This window comes from Muntiacus reevesi, chromosome X (genome assembly GCF_963930625.1).
Source record: "Muntiacus reevesi chromosome X, mMunRee1.1, whole genome shotgun sequence".
Taxonomy (NCBI): domain Eukaryota; kingdom Metazoa; phylum Chordata; class Mammalia; order Artiodactyla; family Cervidae; genus Muntiacus; species Muntiacus reevesi.
This window is the reverse complement of record NC_089271.1, coordinates 55,642,171-55,663,686: the sequence shown is the minus strand read 5'-3', so window position 1 is coordinate 55,663,686 and position 21,516 is coordinate 55,642,171. Positions and strand designations below refer to the sequence as shown.

General features: G+C 46.2%; 1 protein-coding gene and 1 pseudogene across 7 annotated transcripts; one reads left to right on the top strand and one right to left on the bottom strand.

The window, feature by feature from the left end:
- The first annotated feature begins 1,283 nt into the window (after positions 1–1,283).
- USP11 (ubiquitin specific peptidase 11) lies at positions 1,284–16,549 on the top strand. Of its 7 annotated transcripts, none has more exons than XM_065916189.1 (21): positions 1,284–1,469; positions 8,290–8,399; positions 8,574–8,704; positions 9,049–9,166; positions 9,305–9,450; positions 9,572–9,633; positions 9,754–9,853; positions 10,214–10,387; positions 10,477–10,635; positions 11,027–11,251; positions 11,394–11,477; positions 11,596–11,690; positions 12,457–12,663; positions 13,321–13,373; positions 13,586–13,846; positions 13,922–13,992; positions 14,332–14,444; positions 15,394–15,543; positions 15,649–15,764; positions 15,937–16,025; positions 16,102–16,549. In XM_065916189.1, exons 1-21 carry the CDS (start codon positions 1,312–1,314, stop codon positions 16,237–16,239), a joined length of 2,760 nt encoding a protein of 919 aa, XP_065772261.1. In that variant the 5' UTR covers positions 1,284–1,311; the 3' UTR covers positions 16,240–16,549. The 7 variants fall into 7 exon arrangements, with proteins under 7 accessions (XP_065772261.1, XP_065772263.1, XP_065772262.1 ...); XM_065916191.1 differs by having other exon boundaries at positions 13,586–13,831; positions 16,102–16,548; XM_065916190.1 differs by having other exon boundaries at positions 1,285–1,469; positions 13,589–13,846; positions 16,102–16,547.
- Positions 16,550–19,882: 3,333 nt separating this feature from the next.
- Positions 19,883–20,570, bottom strand: LOC136154013 (glutathione peroxidase 7-like; annotated as a pseudogene).
- Positions 20,571–21,516: the final 946 nt, after the last annotated feature.

Below are 21,516 nucleotides of genomic sequence, written 5' to 3'. Positions count from 1 at the left end.
GGTGGGGACAGCCAATAGGCAGGTCGATATAAGGGAGCCAAAGGGGGAAATTTTAGTTACCACCAACATAAGAGGGCTAGGAGCCCCGGCAGAGAAAATGTAGACATATCCTAGAGCAGCGGTTCTCAGCAGATAATCTCCCCCACCCGCAGAGGAAGTTTTGCAACTAGGAGATGCTCCTGGAATCTAGCAGGTAGTGGCCAGCAGTGCAGCTAAACATCCTACAATGCTTCCTACAACAAATGTCAATAGTGCCTAAGCTGAAAAAACCCTGATGCATTGGACTGGTTCTCAAACTTTTGGTCTCAGAATTCCTTCCTATTCTTAAGGCTATCCAAAGAGCTTTTGCTTACGTCATGCAGTCTCTGGAAAATTCCATGGCACACGCAATAGAAAATGACCATGAAAGAGTCTTGTGAATAGTTTTGACTTCGTGAACCCTGAAAGGGTCTCCTGAACGGGTAGAAAGCCAAAAAGGACCCTAGTTTGAAAATCTCTGGCGTGGAATTTAAAGGTGGCACCTCTGGAACTGGAATTCCTGAGTTCCAACCACAACTCCAGTACTTTACTAGTGGGGCGAGGTGAATTAACGTTTCTGGTCTTCAACATCCCCATTGTTTCCCATAGGCAACCTGCTGCCTAAGACTACTATTTATGTGCAATAAAACACCGAAACAGAGCCAACTATTATTATCAGTGCTATAACTCCAATAAATATACCTGGCCTGGGGCTGATTTGCCTTCAACACGTTTATTAAGAGGATAAATCTAGTTCACGTAAGGAAGAGGCCGGCAGGCCAGGGTAGCGCCCTGGAAGTGATGCCTTCTTTTGCATTAGTTTCTGATAGAGAAGGGTAGTGCAATGAAGGAAGGGCATCCTGGTCAGGCTTGCAAAAAGGCCGCTCCCAGGATACAGGCCCGCAGTCCTCAGCAAAGCATGGGACCGAAAGGTCCTGGAAGTTTCCCCTGAGCACGCCCCAATATGTCCTCTTCCACCTCGGGGACCACTACCTAGACCTTCCGCACAATCGTTTGTCCTGACTCAACATGGCGTTAGAATCCCACAAGACACCTTGGTCCTTAGTTCCCAACTGGAGGATTTACCCCGCCTATTGGTGGCGGAAATCACCGCCCACGTGCCTATGCCTGCCCAGCCCTTCGACGAGTCCCACCGCGGGGGTCCCTTTTCAAGATGGCAGTAGCCCCCTGGCTGTATGGGGGGCTCTGCTTCCGTTTCCGGGACCCAAATCCGGAAGTGGCCGTTGAGGGGCCCTTCCTATTCCCAGCTGCGGTGGCCGCTAGAGGAGGGCAATGGCTATGGCGGCGGTCGCAGCGAGTCCCGCGGATGCGGCTGCGGTCGACGACCAAGAGCCACAGCGCGAAGCGGTGCCGGACCTGGAGAGCCAGCGGCGCCAGATCGAGAATGGCGAGAATGGGCGAGGGCGTCCGCTGCAGGTTGGCGAAAGCTGGTAAGGCAGAGCTGCAAGCGGAGCCTCGGCTTGGGGGGACGGTGGGGGACGAGGCGGCGGAGCTCCACGTGAGAGCCGCCTTGGGGAGGAGGAATGGCCTATGGGACTGGGAACGAGAGGGGCGGGGAAGTGCCTAGTCTGGGAAAGAGGTGGAGCCTGTGCGGTGCAGCCTGCAGCCTGACAGCGCGGCGCGATTTGGCGCGGAGGCAGGGGGCGGGCCATGAGTAGGGAAGGCCGCGGCGGCGGGGCCAGGCCTGCGAGGTGGGGAACTTGGGAAGGAGGGGATCTGAGCAACTGGGGAGCTGGGGAGCGTGGTCTGCGCGGCGTTACGAAGCATCTGGGGGCGGGCCGTGACTGCTGCGCGGCGCCTGAGAACTAAGTCAATGCCGGTGACGTCAGGCCGAAGAGCGGTTTGGGAGCTGATGGCGGAGCGGGTGGGGGAATAGGGAGGGAGTCAGACCCTGCGTGGTGGAGCGAGCTGGAGCCTGGGAACGAGGCTTGTGACGAGGCCGAGGGGTGTGTCCTGAGGCTGTGAAGAGACTGCAGAGGGGAGGTGGTGCCCGTGAAGCAGAAAATGGCGCCTGCGAATGAGCAAAGCTTGTGAAGCGGCGAGGTTTTTGTCTCTGGCCAAGCTCATCTTCCCAGGACGGGAGAAAGTGCAGGTGATTGGCACGGGAGGGGCCTTCGATGTTACGTTTGTTTTCTGTTTTAGTAGTGGTTTCTTTTGTAGTCAAGAAAAAACAGCTATTTTTAAAACATCAATGCGTATCTTGATAAATCGACTTGTTTAATTGATTTCTTTGCTAACCGCTGCTCGAAATGTACTGTTCCTGGGTTCATTTTATTTCTCGCCGAGTTGCATCTCGTTTTTTAAGTTGTGAAATACGTAAGACCTGCAAAGGTAATATGAAACGTTTACGTAGGCCAGGTTGATGGATATTTTATAAAAATAAACGATCTGTACTCTTCAAAAATTTCAAGGTCGGGAAGAACTGTTCCATATTGAAGAAATTAACGGGACTTAACGAATGCATAACGAAATGCAATGTGTGATCCTAGATTGGATCCCGGAGCAGAAAAATTATTTAAAAATCTTTTTTTTTTTTCACCTCATAAAGTGAATTTTCTCTCTTTTACTGTAAAAGATATGAATGGGGAAAATGATAAAATGTTTACCAAAGTCTGTAGACTAGATGCTAGTACTGCTAATTTCTTGGTTTTGATCATTGTATTGTGATTGTGAAAGATAATATCTTTGTTTTTAGGAAATTCATTTAGGGTTAAAGAACCGAAATATTTAAGGTTAAAGATCTATTGTAACAGCATGTATATTATCGAGGGTGAAACAGATCACCAGCCCAGGTGGAATGCATGAGACAAGTGCTTGGGCCTGGTGCACTAGGAAGACCCAGAGGAATCGGGTGGAGAGGGAGGTGGGAGGGGGGATCGAGATGGGGACTACGTGTAACTCTATGGCTGATTCATATCAATGTATGACAAAACCCACTGAAATGTTGTGAAGTAATTAGCCTCCAACTAATAAAAAAAAAAAAAGATCTATTGTGTAAGCAAGCTTACTCTGAAATGGTTGAAAGAATAGCATATATAAAGACGTATTTCAAGAAATAATGACCGAGTGAGTAAAAATTTAAATTTGGAGAATCTTGAATGAAGGGCACGCAGTGATTCTTTGTATTATTTTTACGACTTTTCTGAGTCTAAGTTTAAAATTTAAAGAATAATACAAAATTTGTGAATTAACCACCTAGGTTAAGATTCAAACTGTTACCTTAAGAAATTCTGTGCCGCTTCCAGATGAAAATTCCCCTCCCTGCCACAGGAAATTATTACCCTGAATTTTTAATTTCGTTATCAGTTTCCCACCATTGTATGCATCCCTAAAGAGTATTTGTGGTCTAAGCTTTCTTTTTATGGGAGGATATGTGTGAAATCAGACTGGCTGCGTATCGAGTGCCCTGTGCATCACATCAGGTGGGTACTCAGTATCTATATGACGTCATTGGTGACGTTAGCCTTGATCACTTGGTGAATCTATTTGCTGGGTTTCTCCACTGTAATGGTGCTATTTCCTGTTTCTATACACAGTGATTCTTTAAAAAAATAATTTTATGTCCATCCTTTCCTCAGAACGTTCCAACAGTCTTCCTGTTTCATGCAGTGTAAATGCTAAAATTCTTACAGTGAATTGCAGGGCTTTACAGTTTCCAGCTGGTGTCTGGCTCGGATCATTTCTCCCATCTTTCTTCAGATTACCCTCCCCCCTCATTTTCTCCATTCGGCTATATTGGACTCGGCGTTCCTCCATCGCTGCAAGCAAGCTCTCACCTGAAAGCCTTTAGGATAGGAGTGAGGTTTGCTCCTTTTAGAGTTCTTTAATCTCAGTACTAGCGAAATACATATTCCTGTTACTGGAGAGACAAGTTGAGATTCCCCAAATCGGAAATATGAAACCAGTTTATTTTACTATTGCACTATAGCTCTCCAGCAAGGTAAAGCCTCAGTCCATCTTGAGAGTAAACAACAATAACAGAAATATTGCCATAGCCCATTTGGAGGTGTTCAGAAGGGCTTGCAGGCTTTGGTTCCTGCCCCATCTTACCTTTACAGCCTTGTGACAATAGCCTTTAAAAGTATCCCACCCATACCAGGTTTCCTCTTGGTGTGTTGAAAATGTTTTGGAAGTATATAGAGGTTGTGGTTGCACAACACTGAATGTATTAAATGCCACTAGATCGTTCATTTTTAAATGGTTAATTTTATGTTATATGAATAATAAAATTATGATATGTCAATAGAAAATTATCCCATCAATGTTGGTTAAGCATTGAAGCCAGTTTAATTTGCTGTCTTGTTTTATAGGGGGTCACTGGAGTGATCAGGAGTTTTGTGTTCATAAAGCATTTCAAAGTCTCAGACCTACCCCAAATCATAAACCTAAATATACATGTTAATATTTGCACTTTCTAGCTTTTGTCAACTGGCAGATCTGGGTGAGGGCACTTATTTGGCTATCTAAACTGATTAATTTCTGGGAGAAGCTTAAATTTTAAAATTCAAATCAATGATACGTATTTTGGCAAATTTTCAAAGGTGAACTATCTGAAGTTGTATCTGGGGTAGCTGAAGGAGCCTCTGGTTGTTTGCAGGGTGTAGATAGTTTCTTAACGAGAGGTAAATAAGCATGAGTCTGTCTTTGTTCAGATCAAGGAAGGTGGGTACCTGGATGCAGTGTTGCAGAATCGATTGTGATGTGTGAAGGGAAAACAATTTCTCACTGGAAGTTAAGAGACTAGACAGTGGCCAATGCATATTTATCCTGTGTAACAGCTATAGCAGCAATTGACAACCAAATGTGTGAAAATTTCAGTCGGTTTAGTTCTAGGGTCTTCATTAAAGGTTAGTGCTGTGCAGACTTCTCCTAAAACTGTTACACAGGATAATTATGCCTTGGTCACTGGATCTAATGAAAGAGTGGAATAAATAATAGGCCTCTGACAGTTCCCCTGTAATTGAGTCAGCACCCCTAGTATCTGCTCAGATTTTTTATGAACCAAAAAGGAAAAGGGGGTAGTGAGTCTAGAGTTATAGAGGTGGAGATCTTTTGATAGAAAGTTATTGTACCAGTCTTTGTTGGTTGAACACGAGTATGCTGTTTAGCTTCAAAAGTATGCAGTTATTGAAAGGTTTTTATATTAGTATATCTAATTATATATAATTAACCATAACTAAGCTAGGAAGATAAACTTTCTTTTTGGTTTGTCATTTTTAAAAATTTTGAAAAGTTTGAAAAAAATCAAAGAGCTTTTCTAAAATAGTTAATTAAAATTGGGGGAATTTTAGGTAAACCTAATGCATTCCTTTTGTAGGGTGAAGGAGTAGATCTTTGTGGTATCTCCCAGAGATAGTTTAGGCAGAAAAAAACATTTGAACAATGTTACTATTCTTACTTTGGCCTGAATTTGAGAAAGACAAAGCAAGAATAGTTTATTGTTTTATATTTATTTCTGTATTTTTGACTGCATCAGGTCTTAGTTGCAGCATGTGTACTCAGTAGCCTTGCGGCATGTGGGATCTTACAGGGATCAAACCCCCATCCCCTGCATGGTAAGGCAGGTCTCAACCACCAGCAAGGGGATCCCAAGAATAGGTGTTTTTTTTTAAAAACAAGATATAAATCGAAGTGAAGACAAGAAATATTTATAGTCAACCTTGTAAAACATACAGTGATAAATAGCAATATTTATTAGAAGCTTAACTTTTCTTAAAAGCAAGAATTCTTTTTAAAAAGTGAGCTAAGAGAGGTCAAAAGGCACCAAGAGTTAACAGTAATTTGGTGACAAAAAAGGAGCTTCCAGTCTGGGCATAAGTTAACGTAGCCATTTTCTAGGAAAAAACCCCAATTCTAATTTTCCTCCTTTAGTACATTATTCATGTAACAATTTACAGAAAGGACTTATTTACATCTATTTTTATTTATGCATTTAGGCTTATACAGATAAATAAGTTAATTTAGAACAGTGTAATAGTACATTTATATCTGAATAAGCTAACAACCTTTTAATAAAACGAGTAGGAAATCATATCTTAGTTTATATCCATATTTTTGTTTCTCCATAATTATTATACATAGTAATGTAATGATTAACCAAAATAACCGATATTTTCTCCAGACACGAGAAATCTAGAGGACAGACAATATTTTTTAGTAATTTCTTTCCATAAGTGCAAGTTTCATATCACTTTAACAAATTGGAGGAAACAGAAACATAAGTGACTTTAACAAGATCTGTCTTATTTCTGTATATTAGCAATAAGAAATTAGAAAGTTAAAATTTTAGAGATACATTTACAGTAGCAACCAAAAAAAAAAAAAACATGAGCATATAGGAATAAATGTAATGATGTGTGTGCTTTTCCATTAGACAGTGACAACTCTATATGTCATGACTGTCACCTGAGCTGACAGATTATGAGCCATCCCAATTCAGAAATGTTAAAAAAAATTAAAGTGTCTTTGAATTGAAAAAAACATGGTAGTAATATTTTGTGAAAATTTATGTAAAGCTTCAGTCTTCTATGAAGGCTTCAGAAATTCTTGTTGTAGCCAGGTGTGGAGATTTTGTTTACCACTCTAAAAAGTTATTTTAATGTTAATTTTCCTTTAAAATCTGCTTTTAAAAAAACCTGTTTAGCTGTGCCTTCTTTTGTGTCAAAGTTCCCATTAACAAGAGACTAGTTTTACTGAGTAAATTCACCTCATAGACCATCCATGGAGGCAATTAAAACCTTGAAGGTGCAAGTGGTAGAGGGTAAGGTCCGTGACAGAATCTTCTAGATGAGAGTCTGTGGCATGAACCACTGGGGTGGGGAGGGTGTGTATGTGTCCCTGGCCTGGGTGAAGTGCGGGATCTGTGGGAGTCACTGCAGCCCCCCCCAAATAAATAAAACAGCCCACAGAAAAGTTTGCCTATTTTGGATGACATTCCAGGTTAACAAAGAAAAGTGCCATTTTAAAGAATCCAATGTGGGTGGAGAGGGAGGTGGGAGGGGGGATTGGGGTAGGGAATACATGTAAATCCATGGCTGATTCATGTCAATGTATGGCAAAAACCACTACAATATTGTAAAGTAATTAGCCTCCAACTAAGAAAAATAAACGGAAAAAAAAATAAAGAATCCAATGTATAGAGTTAAATAGCTAGAAAACTGTTACCTATTTTTCATCCATTTTGTAACTTTTAAAATAAGTTTTTATTTGAGGCTGTTAAATACTTTGGATAGCCTTATATGTATCAAAAATTGCATAGCAGGAACTTCCCTGGCAATCAGGTGGTTAAGACTGTAAGCTTCCACTGCAGGGGGACATGATTTGATCCTGGATGGGGAACTAAGATCATGCTGTGAGCATGCCCCCCGCCACCCACCAAAAAAAGTCGTTGCTGAGCAACGAGGTGGGGGGAGGGGTGGGAGCTGGAGGGTGGGGATGGGGCATGAGGATTATGTGTACCTGAACTTTTTTGTCTAAGCCCTAGGATTAGAATGATAACAGCTAATGTTTATTTAGCACTTTCTATATATCAGGTATTCTGCAGACTTGAGAATTTGTCATGGCATTCTACAAAGGCAGATTTCAGCAGTCCTAAATGTTTATCCTAGTAGGCATATAGAAGTGTCTCCTTTAAAAGAGGGCAAGTCAAACTGTACTTAAAGATGGTTCAGATGGTAAATTTTATGTTACATATTTTTCACAGTTTTACACAGAGTAAGCTAGTCACCATACGCTTAGAAATTTATTATAATATCAATATAAATCCTAAAGACAAAAAAATTATTTTAAAGGTCACAGTGTGCAGTTTTTGAAGGAGAACTTTGTGATTCTTTTAGCAGTTGAAAAATTTTTTTTTTTATTTCTGAGCGGATTTTCCATATTTAACAATCCATTTCTCAGCTGAAGAGTTTTGTATCCTGTACAAACATTGCACATTCAAAAAATGGCTGAAGTCTTATAACATTAGCTGCAAATAACAATTATTTTGAATCTAATTTGATTGTGTTACCCCACAGATTAATACAAGTAAATTATCATTTATTATATAATAAAACCTCATGTTTTCTGGCATCATGGGTATGAGTTTGGTTTTGGTTGTTGTTTTATTTTTTTAGCTCTGTATTAGTTTCAGATGTTCATGAAACTTATCCTTTTGGTAACGTGTGGCTATGTTTAGTCCAATAACCATGGGATGTGGTACCACTCATCGCCAGATAACTGTGTAACACGCCTGTCACCTGTCTGGTCCAGGTTCCTCGTGGGGCAGCACTGGTACAAGCAGTGGGAGGTGTACGTGCAGGGAGGAAATCAGGACTCCAGCACCTTTCCTGGCTGCATCAACAATGCTGAACTCTTTGAAGGTACTAGGCTTCTGCCTCCCCATGTCAGTCGAGCCCTGGAATTCTTGTCATCTCTGTCCCAACAAACAATCATGAGCCCCTTCTCTGTGCTAGGTCATTGGTGAGATGGCCAGACTGACTCATCACTTTCCTTCCCTGATTGTTCCTCTGCCACCTCCCCCTGCCCTCCTGCAGACCAGGTAAACTGGCGCCTCAAGAAGGAATTGGTGGAAGGTGAGGACTATGTGCTGCTCCCAGCGGCTGCTTGGCATTACCTGGTCAACTGGTATGGTCTAGAGCATGGCCAGCCTCCCATTGAACGCAAGGTATAGTGGGTGGCGCGGGTGCTGTGGGGTGGGGTTTGGCTTCTGGTGGGGGGAAGCGTAGGAAGAAGGCCTTAAAGATCCAGGACGGGTCCAGACCTGTGTATTCATGTCCACTATATCCATACACCTGGCTCTGCCCTTCTTAGGTCATTAGATGGTATCTTGCTGTGCCCCCTGCGTTTGCTTGCCTGTGTGTGCTCACCTCACACAGCTTCATACATGTGTCTGTGCCATGTGTGTTCGTCTCTGTGGGTGCTCCATCCTCTGATTGCAGAGGTTGTCACCCTGTGTCGGTGTGTGCACACGGGGAGTACGCCAGTGTGTGTACCCTTCCCTCCTTGCAGGTTGTGGAACTGCCCAGCATCCACAAGGTTGAAGTGTACCCAGTAGAACTGGTGCTCGTCCAGCACAGTGATATGGACACACCTCACACAGCTCAATTCAGCCAGACAGATTCTGTTGGTGAGCCCGAGGGTCATGGGATGGATTGGCATTCCTGGCAACAGTCACAGTTCAGTGACCTAAGGAGTCTGCAGTCAAGAAGGGGGGATCCTTCAGGGTGCCAGGAAGACCTTGAACGTGCACCATCCCCCTCCACAGACCTAGTTTTGCAAACCGCTCGAGAGCAGTTTCTGGTGAGCCCCCAGGAAGAGACACGGCTGTGGATCAAGAACGCGGAGGGCTCTTTTGAGAGGTTGTGCAACACCCGTGTCACAGTGCTTGACGCCTCTCTCAAGACTGGACAGGTGAGGGTGGGAAGGACGTGTTTGCCCACAGGCCATGCTCAGATTCCAGAGAAGTGAAAGCTCGGTACCCGTGGGCCCTCCATGAATGCCTTCCCTGTTTTTTACTCCTCTTCCAACCCAGGTGGTTGTCATGGAGACCCGAAACAAGGATGGCACTTGGCCCAGTGTGCAGCCACATGCCACGTGAGCCTTCGGGGTTTCCAATCCAGAGTGGGGTCCCACAGTCAGCAGATTGAGCCCATGAGCACATTCTCCCTGGGCCTGGTAGTTCCTCAGCTGATAAAAATTTCTCATCCGTCTCAGGAGCAGCACATTGGAGGAGGAAGAGGATTTCCAGGGCCAGCCGGGCATCTGTGGTCTTACCAATCTGGGCAACACGTGCTTCATGAACTCGGCCCTGCAGGTTGGACCATGAGGTCTAGGTTTGGTGCAGCATGGGGGTGGATTTGCGAATTGGAAATGGAGGACAGAGTCAGGGGCACTGCAGGGCAAGGGGTCAGGTTGGAAGCTAGGTCCCCACAGTCTGGCTTGATGTGCCCATGTTTCTTTCTGAAATATTTGTGCCTTTCCTCTCCACTTGCTCCCTGCTTTCCCTAGTCTCCTCTCCTCTGTCACCACATTCTTCTTTCTCCTGAAGTGCTGATCTCTCCTCCTCTGCCCGTTCCTTTCTTTCCCCTTCGTATTTCTCCCCCTTCCTTTCATCCATCCCCACTTTGGTTACCTCTTTTTTCCCCTTCACTCACCTGGCTCCTGCCTCCTGCAGTGCCTCAGTAACGTGCCGCAGCTCACCGAGTACTTCCTCAAAAACCAATATGTGGAGGAGCTCAACTTCTGCAACCCACTGGGCATGAAGGGGGAGATTGCACAGGCCTATGCAGACCTGGTGAAACAGGCGTGGTCTGGCCACCACCGCTCCATCGTGCCCCAGGTGTTCAAGGTATGGCTCAGCCCTCGCTAGCCCCTCTCTGCCCCCCAACCCCCATGCATCGCCTCCCTCATGCCTAGATGTCCCGTCCATCTCCTCAGACCAAGGTCGGCCACTTTGCGTCCCAGTTTCTGGGCTACCAGCAGCATGACTCACAGGAACTGCTGTCATTCCTCCTGGATGGGCTACACGAGGACCTCAATCGCGTCAAGAAGAAGGAATATGTGGAGCTGTGTGACGCTGCTGGGAGGCCAGATCAGGTGGGTGCTTCCGGAAGACCCCCATCATGAGAGCCTTGTTAAAGCTACTAGGACCTCTGCCACAGGGATTTTCTGTCCTCCCTGGGGTACCCTCACCACTCCCCATTTTTGGTTAAGCTCATCTTTTCTGACCTCAGTCCCATTCTTGTCTTCAGCACATCTCCACATCTGCTCCCACACCCAATGAGAGTTAACTCCACCCAGTCTCCTTCCCCAAGTAACGCCCAGCCCTGACAGTGAACAACACAGTCTCCAGGTGGCCCTCACTATAAGTCTGTCTCTGGACTTTACCAGTGGCCTTAACCTTTACTCCCATGTGCATCCCGCCTGCAAACCATGGTTTTCCCCAGCCCCCAGCAAGCCTCACCACCCAGCACAACACTGTCAACAGGAGGTTGCTCAGGAAGCCTGGCAGAACCACAAACGGCGGAATGATTCTGTGATCGTGGACACTTTCCATGGCCTCTTCAAGTCCACACTGGTGTGCCCTGATTGTGGCAATGTGTCTGTGACCTTCGACCCCTTCTGCTACCTCAGTGTCCCACTGCCTGTGAGCCATAAGAGGGTCATGGAGGTCTTCTTTGTCTCCATGGACCCCCGCCGCAAGCCGGAGCAGGTATGAGGAGAATGAGGACGGGGGTGTAATGAGGGACCTGCACTCATAGAGTTGGTTTGATTACTCAGCCATACCTCAGGGTTTCCTGCACTAACTCACTACACATCCTTCTGCTCTTCTGTGGTTACCGTTTCTCCCTCAGCACCGGCTCGTGGTCCCCAAGAAAGGCAAGATCTCGGATCTGTGTGTGGCTCTGGCCAAACACACTGGCATCTCGCCAGAAAGGGTGAGGCTCTGCAGACGGAAGGAAGATGGGATACAGGGGCAAGGAGACCAAGGGAGGCAGAAAGGCCTGTGGGAGACCTTGCAGACTGATCGGTCCCCTCTCCGTAACCCATTCCCAGATGATAGTGGCTGATGTCTTCAGTCACCGCTTCTACAAGATCTACCAGCTGGAGGAGTCCCTGAGCAGCATCTTAGACCGAGATGATATCTTCATGTGAGTAAGAAGACCAGGGGGGATGGGGGTTTCTTAGGAACCTCCTTTGTTAACTACCTTCCCTCTCCCTTCCTCAGCCTGATTAACAGGGCACCAGCCTTCTCAGGGCTTCGGCCGTGTACCTTAGCAGGGCAGGCTGCTAGGGGCTGTCAGTGAGTGGGGTGAAATCCTTATGCAGACTGTCCTTGGGTGTTTTCTTCCTTATTATGTGAGGAAGGCTCCTCCTTATTTACCTTGCAGGCCACAAAAACCAAATGATTTTTAAGATAAGGAATGCTAAGCTGCTTTCTGAACATAAAAGCATTCAGAACAATTTTGGGACTTCCCTGGCAGTTAGGACTCTGTGCTTCAGCTACAGGGAGCATGGGTTCTATCCCTGATCAGGGAACTAAGGTCCCACATGCCATGTGGTTTGTGGCCAAAAAGAAAAAAGATGTTTGAAATGTTTGGGTAACTGAAATAGAAGGTGCTTTATGAGTAGAAAAGTTGTTTGTAACCAAGCAGTTTTCCAAAAAAAAAATTGTTTTAGATCCTTGTATCATGAAAATTTTGTTGTCAACTCCCTCAGTGCTCTAATAACACCAAAAGACTTTATCTCACATCACATAAACAAGGTGTTGTGTAAATGATCCAAAAACTCTGGGTGACTCTTTGGACCCTTTTAAAAATACTTTCAGGCTGTGAGTGGCTGGAGCAACCAGGGCAGAGTCCTTGAATCCCTCTTGGGTATCTTTATCAGACGGGACCTGATGTTCATCTCCCACAGATATGAGGTGTCGGGCAGGGCTGCTGTTGGTGAGAACTCCAGAGAGGATGTTGTGCTTCCTATCTACCTGCGGGAGCGCACCCCAGCCCGGGACTATAACAGTTCCTATTACGGCTTGATGCTCTTTGGGCACCCGCTCCTGGTGTCGGTGCCCCGGGACCGGCTCTCGTGGGACGCCCTGTATCACATCCTGCTGTACCGCCTCTCGTGAGTCTGTACTTCCGGGTCAGGTGGGGAGGTGGAGTCAGAACTCAGAGCTGAGTGTCTAACCACTTGGTTGCCACCTCCCATCCAGCTCCCGAAGACAGTTCAAACTTAACATGGCCAGAGAGTAACTTGTAGGTTTTTCTCTTCCTCTAAATTTCTGACTTCGCCACCACCTCGCCTAAGTGCCAGAGATATAGGAGTGAACACGGCAGATAACATCATCTTGTACTTAATTGTCTTCCTAGGAGAGTCTTGGTTATTTGTGTTTCGATTGATTTTTATTGTGCTTAAAACCCAGAATCCCTCCAGGCAAACAGCAGTGCACTATCTGGCTTCACCTCTCCCTCACGTGGCACTTATGCATGCTCCTCAGAGGCCTTTCCTGATGGAAATGTGCAGTTGATCATGTATCTGTATAACAGTGGCTTATCATACTTAAGATCCATACTCTTTAACTGTGGCCCACAAGATCCTCCATTGTCAGGCCATCTCTTCCCATGTTCCTGTGGCATCTCCTGAGACCTTCTGGTTCCTCTGCTACAATTGTGTGTGTGGGGGTTGACCCATGGCTTCCCATCATAAGCAGAGTAGACTTCTGGGCTGTGTTCTTCCCGCCCTTGGGCCCCTCCTTGAGAGTCTCCTCTGTTCTGTTGGCAGACGCTATGTGACCAGACCCAGCTCAGATGATGAGGATGACGGGGATGAGAAAGGTGAGGAAGAGGAAGAAAGAGAATCCGCAAGGATGAGGGTCTGTACATGGATCTGCAAGGATGAGGGTCTCTCATGGCCTGAGGGAGGGTCAATGGGTCAGCAGTGGGTCTGGGGTGGGTCTGACACACACAGGGTCCACCTGGATATGCATTGCTGCTCAGCCCACTGGGGTTCACACATTCCCACCTCTGACATCCTTCCCCCATCCTAGCAGACCTGGAGGATAAGGATAGCCTCCCTAAGCCTGGACATGTGACTGAGGGCAGCTCCCAAGACCCTGGGCTGGAGCAAGCTGGGCCCAGCTCCGGAGTCGTGAGCGGAAGTCGGGCCCCTGTGGACAACTCTCCTGGGCCATCTCACTGGCCCCAGAGGGCACGGCGCAAGCACCTCTTCACCCTACAGACAGTGAATTCCAACGGGACCAGTGACCGCTCGACCTTCAACGAGGATACCCATGGTGTCTCCTTCAGCTGTGAGCCAGGATTGGGGAGGCGGGAGGGGGTTTTCCTTGGCAGCAGGACCCATGACCACCTCTCCTCACCCCTAGCCCAGCCGTACATTGCCATCGACTGGGACCCAGAGATGAAGAAGCGTTACTATGACGAGGTGGAGGCTGAGGTAAAGGAGATCTCAGGGATGGCAGGGAGGGGGGTGCACTTTCAGTTGGCGCCACACACACCCTCTCCTACTTCAGCTGAGCCGTGATCACAGAGCTCCCAGGGCCTCAGATTCTTAACTTCAAAGTCCATGCCCTTAACCACTTGGCGTGCATCTTCCACCCCCACTCCTTTTTTATCCCCCAAGGGAATGGCTGCTCACTCCAGTGTTCTTGCCCGGAGAATTCCAGGGACAGAGGAGCCTGGCAGGCTACAATCCATGGGGTCACAAAGAATCCAACACAACTGAGTGACTTTCACTTGTCATCCTCACAACCGGTCGTCCACTCCCCCATCCTAGGGCTATGTGAAGCATGACTGTGTCGGGTACGTGCTGAAGAAGGCACCAGTGCGGCTGCAGGAATGCATTGAGCTCTTCACCACCGTTGAGACCCTGGAAAAGGAAAACCCCTGGTAAGGGACCAGAATGGGGCCTCTGGGGTGCTATTGGGTGGGACCACCTCCGCCCAGCCCCTGTTAGCACTAAATACACCTCCTTCCCCCACCCGCTCATTCAGTCACCTCCTGCCACTCTGGCCACCAACACCCCAAGCCTATTTCCACCTCAGAGCCTTTGCCCGAGCTGTTACTTTTCCCAAAATCATCCTTCCTCCAGTTATCTACAGGACTTGACCTCCTTCATTCTGCTGAAGTCTCTCTTCAAATGTCACCTTATCAGAGAGGCCTTCTCTTACTCTTCTGTTGAAAACTGCTCCTACTCCAGCCATCAGCTCCCTTCATTCCTTCCATGTGCTATTTTTGTCCTAGCCTAGCATTTCTTTCTTGCTCCCTTGATGTCACATCTTAGATTCTTCTCTTACATCAATTTTTGTCTTTCCTGTTAGAGTGAGTCCCTTGAGAGTGAAAACATTTTAAGTTCACTGTGTGTCTCTTCTCATTGATTATAATGGTGTGGGCTGTGCAGTAGACACTCATTAGATTGTTGGAGAATAAACGAAACAGAAAGAACTGAAAAGATAAAACCAGTCTCGAAAATAAGAGGAGCATCTTCCCACGGAGCAGAAAGGAAACAAATATGAAGTAGTGCCAAATATATCAATGGTAGACCGTCAGCAAATACCTGGCGAGTGAGTGAGTAAAATAGAAGAGAGAAAACGAGAGGGACAGAGGCAGGCTCAAAAAGATGACTAGGGTCTGCCAGACCAGAATCCAAACAAAAACACATGCCAGTACAAAAATGCATATGTTGGGCAATTGATAAGTACGTGGCAGGGTTTTAACAAGCATGCTAGAGTAACATAGGAGTAGAAGTAGTGTCTCTGGACCAGATGTGGCCCATCAAAGCTGCATGGCAACAAGAGCTCAGAAAGTTTCTGTGTCCTGACCTGGGCTCCATCACTAGGTACTGCCCCAGTTGCAAGCAGCACCAGCTGGCTACCAAGAAGCTGGACCTGTGGATGCTGCCAGAGACACTCATCATCCACCTGAAGCGCTTTTCCTACACCAAGTTCTCCCGAGAAAAGCTGGACACCCTTGTGGAGTTTCCTATCCGGTCTGGGGCCTGGGGAGGCTGGCTGGGGACAAGGGTGGGGTGGGGAGGAAGGCAGGGACTGGGGGAAGGGGGCGCCACTGATATTAACCCTTGCCACACCCACAGGGACCTGGACTTCTCTGAGTTTGTCATCAAGCCTCAGAATGACTCAGCCCCAGAGCTGTACAAATATGATCTCATTGCGGTTTCCAACCATTATGGGGGACTGCGGGATGGACACTGTATGTACCGGGGGCATGCTCATGGCGGGGGCGATGGGGTTGGGATGCCCCAGTGGGTAAGTAGATATGTGAACCAGTGGCGAGGTCATTGGTGTCGGAGGATTGAGAGAGCCAATGTGGACCCCTCTTAGGGGCAGGAGGGTGGGTGAGGACCGCTTGCCCTCTCTTACAGACACGACATTTGCCTGCAACAAGGACAGCGGCCAGTGGCACTACTTCGATGACAGCAGCGTCTCACCTGTGACGGAGAATCAGATTGAGGTGATACCCATCCTCCTTCCTCCCTTTCTCCCGACACCTTCTTCCCCGACCCACACTGACTCCTGTCTTCCCACAGTCCAAGGCAGCCTATGTCCTCTTCTACCAACGCCAGGATGTGGTACGCCGTCTGCAAACCCAGGCCAGCTCATCAAAACCCCCAGCATCCTCTGCCTGCGGTGCCCCACCCAAATCGGAGTTCATGGATGTAAACTGAGGGGCCCTGGCCCTGCCACCGGGAAGGAAGCTGTCCCCGCTCTCTTCCTTCCTGAAGCCACCCCTGTTCTCTTAACCCAAGTTAGGTGCCCCACGCCAGGCGTCACAGGCTTAGTTGTGGCTACTGTTCTCCTTGCTGCTACGTTGCGCTCTCCCAGGGAAGACGAGGTTGTGTTTCCTTCCAGCAGTGTGTTCCCTGCCTGTGTTTGCCCTTTAGAGCATTGACTTTCCCTTCTATTCTCTATTTATGATTCTCCCCTTCCTCTTGTCCTCAATCTGGGGTGTTCTCAGGGGGTGGGGGTGGGGTGCACCTGAACAGAGTGTATTTTCTTATTGAGACCCTGTACCTTGCTCTGTGTATATATAAAAGTGCCAGTGTGTTCCTTGGCATTCTGGGTTTTTTTTTCCACATCCTTAACCAAGCACCAGTACTGTGCCTGTGTGCATAGTGAATGCCAGATGTGTGATGGCTGCTGCTCTTGAGTGCTCATTGAGCACCATCTGTGTGCCAGGTCCTATTCTAAGTGCTTGTGAAGTGCCATCTGTGCGCCAGACAAAATTCTCAGAACCAACTGCATGCCCAGTGTTTTCCAAACCATTTTGCAAATATTGACTCATCATAATCCTCACAAGAGTCTCATGCAGGAGTTGTCATTGCCAGTTTTTGGTGGGGAAACAGATGCAGAGGTCAGGTAATTGCTCGAGTTATGTCCAGAGGTCCAGGCACCTCATCACTACACTGGAGGTAATAGTCCCCAAAGGGGACATTTGACCTCTGTGGACCCAGGATGGAAATAGTAGTGGACAGGACCTGTGCTCAGCTGCTGTGGGAAAGGTGTGCCTGGAACAGACAGGCATGTGTGGGGGCAAATAGCTGGGTTCTGGATATAAAGGTACTAACCAGACCACCTCACAGGCCACTAGTAGTGTCCTCTGAGGAGTGGGTAAATCTGGCCCAAGCCACCCACAGTGACAGGATAGATGGGCTGTGTCTGTGTTGTCCCTGTGGTTAGCCTCCCACCATGACCGCAGCTTTCCCACCAGGCAGGGTCCCTCCAGCCTCATCCCACAGAAGAGTGAGATGGAGCACCTCCTGCAGAATGGGTGCAGCATTGTGTGAGCATAAGATGCCACCTAAGCACTGCACAGCCCCTGCCTGAGCCCTCCTGTGGGTGCCAGCTCTCACCTCAGAGGAACGGAGCTCCAGTGGGGACAACCGTGGGGCAGAATGGAGTGGACTAGTGTGCAGTATCTGGACGTAGACAAGCACTCCAGCCCTTCACACTGAGGAAGGGAATCCTGATCAGGGTGGCTGAGAGATCATTTCCCCCGCCAAGCCTGCTGCCTTTGCACTGGGCCTCTGAAGCCCCCTCTGAGGGGCACTCAGCCCAGCCTTATCACCCACAAACCTCCAGTCGTGCTGTGGATACAGGCAAAATGGAGATAGTTGCTGTGAGGAACTCAGCTCAAACTGACTTAAGCAAAAAATAAAAGTGTTGGATCCAGGAACTCATAAGCTGTCATTTAGTCCTCACAACTGAAACTCCAATACTTTGGTCACCTGACTCACTTGAAAAGACCCTGATGCTGGGAAAGATTGAAGGCGGGAGGAGAAGGGGATGAGAGAGGATGAAATGGTTGAATGGCATCACTGACTCAATGGACATGAGTTTGAGTAAACTCCGGGTATTGGTGATGGACAGGGAGCCCTGGCATGCTGCAGTCCATGGGGTCGCAAAGAGTCGGACACAACTGAGTGACTGAACTGACTGAACTGAAGTTCTCGTGAAGACTATATGGTTTAAGCACTATTACCCCATTCTGCAGATGAAGCAGGAGTGAAGAGCTGGTTCAAAATAAGTCCTCATTAGCTATGAATAATCAGTCCTAGACAAAAATCCACCTAAAAGGAATTAACTCAAAATAACTTCCCTGGTTTAACCAAAGACACCTTGAAAAGACAACATGCCTAAGAATCAGGAGAAATAAGAGATTACAGTAACACAGAGACACAATAGAATCCTCAGACATCAGTGTAAAACATGCTTATTCTGGTCATGGAAATAGAGATGATTACATGTGAAAAAGGAATTTAAAACCTTTAAAAGTGAAAATGAAAACAAGTGAAAATGAGAAAGAACCAAACAAAGTGATAGATCTGATCTAGATAATAGCAAAACTTAAGAATTATCTTTTATTTTTTGTCTGGCTACTTACTGTGAAACTGATAAACATCTTTTACTATTGCGATTATGTAGCTGTTATTTGCTTAATACCATTGTATTATGGTTGGTCAACAGAAAATAATAGAATTCTATATTACTAAAACTAGCATTTAGTAGAAAAAGTCAATGGATGAGTTTAGCAACACATCAGACCTAGCCGAGAAAGGATTCTGTGAATTGAATACAGTTTAGGGCATGCTAAGAAATGCATCTTCTAGAAGATCTAAGTTAGACTAGTACTGTATTTTAATAAGGGTATAAAAATAAAAAATATAAAGGGTACACATTTCAAACAAGAGGGAGGGAAATAGATGAATAATCCAAAAGGCCAGAAGAAAGGAATATGGAACATGGTGGATGGGTAGAAAGCACATAGGCAACTATTTGCAAATAGTCTGCTGTGTTTCCTCCAGTTCAAGGGAGGGGACTAGGAACCAGGCAGTTGCTTTCAGACCACAACTACCACCGTCCTAGGGAGAAGGTGGGATGAGGGTAAGAATGCTGCAAAATTCCCATGATTTTGAAAATGACTTTTTCTTGATTGGACACTTGTTCTGTTGCTGTAAACCTGTGACTTTTCCAGAAGTGCTGACACAGTTGGTTCTGACAATTCGGCTTGCTTGCTTTTTTCTTTTCAAATTTAATTTTAGGTTTTTGTTGGGGAACATAAGCTTGGAGCTTTCTAGTCTGCCATGTTGCTGATGTCACTCCGCTTGTGTATTATAAGTGTGTTTCTTAACACACTTAGGAAGCAATGCAGTTGGATCTTTTTACATAATCTTACATTGTCTGAGTTTTAATTGAGGTGCTGAGATCACTTAGTTAATGTGATTATCGATAAGTTTTAGTATTTCGTCTAGCTATCTGATTATTTTTTGAGGGAGATGCTTTCATTTTTTATTTTTATCATGTATTATTTTACAATGAATTGCATTACTTTTGTAATTGAAAAAAAATACATAGGAAAACAGTAACAACAGCAAATATTTGACCTGGATTCTGATTCTTAGGGCTAGAAATTCATGTTGGGTTCAAGATTTTGTTGATCACAACTTATTTTTTGGTTTATATGCAAAAACCATTACTTGAATGCCTCCTGGTTAGCTGGCACTGCCATTGGCACTTCGATAGGCTTTTCATCCTCATCCTCACAATAGCCCTGTGAGGTAGGAATTGGTCCCGCTTTATACATAGGAGATTATTGCTTGAAATGCTTCTATTTGCCACATGTTTTCATTGGCTAGAGGTTCTTACCGGCTGGTAAGTCATTGGTCAAGAACTCTCACTGGTTCCTAGAGGTTGCTCTAAGATTCAAATAATCAAACTACTAGAATTTTCCCCTGACAGGAGTGATGGATTAGGTATCAGGATAAGAGTGGAGGAGAGTCTGTGGTCTCTCCCTTTGTAGCACCATTTGAGTTTGCTCTTGTCACTCATGCATGGCAGGGGGACGGGATGGGGGAGAGGAGGGAAAGTGGTTATAAGTCTTCTTGCTTCTTCAGGATGAGCTTCATCACCAGCGCTGTAACCTGGGGCCTGATCTCCTCCACCGTCATGCTTGGGTCCCAAGCTCCTACCACCTTTCCATCTGGGGCCTCTAGGTACTTCTAGAAGTTCCAGCTGGGCTCCTTGCCAGAAGTCTCCATCAGGTACTTGAAGGAGGGGGGACACCAGTGCTGGCAACTGCAATCTTGCTAAACATGGGGAAAGAGACACTGTAGGCAGTGGGGCAAAGCTGTCAATCTTGTTGCTGTCGGGCTTCTGCTGACCACACTGGTTGCAGGGGAAGGCAAGCACATTGAAGTGCTGGGGCCCCAGGTCCTGCTGTGCTGGTCTATGAAGCCACATTCACTAGCCAGATACACCACCAGGGGCACCTAGTCATTGTACTTCTTCAGCAACACCAACTTGCCTTGGATGTTGATGGCCTTGAGGCTGTTGAAGTCCTGCTGCCACTGCGTGCCAGCCATGGATGCCAGGAGCAGCCAGGCCACCAGTGCCACCACCATGACTCGCTCCAGAGCAGGTGGCGTGGTGAGGCAGCTATATGATTCTGTTTGTCCTCTTCCCTCTTGTCATTTTCCCGCTTTTATTGCTTTATTTTGAATTAGGTTTTTTAAAATGATTTCACTTCATCTCTTTTTTTTTTGGCTTATTAGCTCTAACTCTTGGTTTTATTCACTGATTGCTTTATGGTTTATAGTGTACATTCTTTTTTTGGCTGTGCCAGATCTTTGTTGCTTCATGCAGGCTTTCCCTCCTTGTGGGTGAGTGGGGACTACTCTAGTTGCATTGCATGGAGGGTGAGTCTTGTCCATGTGGCTTCATCTTGGCTGAAAGCAGAACTGCTGTCCTTCAACTTTATAAAAATTAACTGTTTTGGTGATCTTTTCCTCACTTCTTGAGATGAAGACTTAGTTCATTAATTATTATAACATTTTGTCTTGATATGTTTATAGAAAAGAAAGTGAAGTTGCTCAGTCGTGTCCAACTCTTTGCGACCCCATGGACTGTAGCCTGCCAGACTCCTCCATCCATGGGATTTTCCAGGCAAGAATACTGGAGTGGGTTGCCATTTCCTTCTCTAAGGGATCTTCCTGACCCAGGGTCAAACCTGGGTCTCCCGCATTGTGGACAGACTCTTTACTGTCTGAGTCACCAGGGAAGCCCTGTTATGTTTATAATCCCAGATAATAAAAGACAAAGAAACATGGATTGTGAAAACCCCATGTAAATAGATTATTTTGACACTATTGAATTCTTTAAATAAAAAGTAACACGTTTGTGAAATGCTTACAGTTTTTTGGTGCCATCATAGACTCAATTTTGAAAAAAGTTTCCTTAACAACTGTGTATAAATATGGGTATCTCTGTATTTTAAAAGCTTATCATACCTTTAAAAAATTGTAGTCTTTCTGCGTGGAAAGGAGATAGAAGAGAGATCAATTTGGAAGTTACAAAAGAATTATGGATGGCAGAAAAAAGCAAGGAGAAGAGGGAACAGAAAATTAGTAAAAAGTAGTACATGGATGAGGTTTATAGAAATGGCATAT

Coding starts and splice junctions, on each gene's coding strand:
- USP11 (XM_065916189.1), top strand. CDS start 1,312: ATGGCTATGGCGGCGGTCGCAGCGAGTCCCGCGGATGCGGCTGCGGTC. Junction 13,374..13,585: donor GGATGACGGGGATGAGAAAG/GTGAGGAAGAGG, acceptor CCCCCATCCTAG/CAGACCTGGAGGATAAGGAT. Junction 14,445..15,393: donor CTGGAAAAGGAAAACCCCTG/GTAAGGGACCAG, acceptor CTCCATCACTAG/GTACTGCCCCAGTTGCAAGC.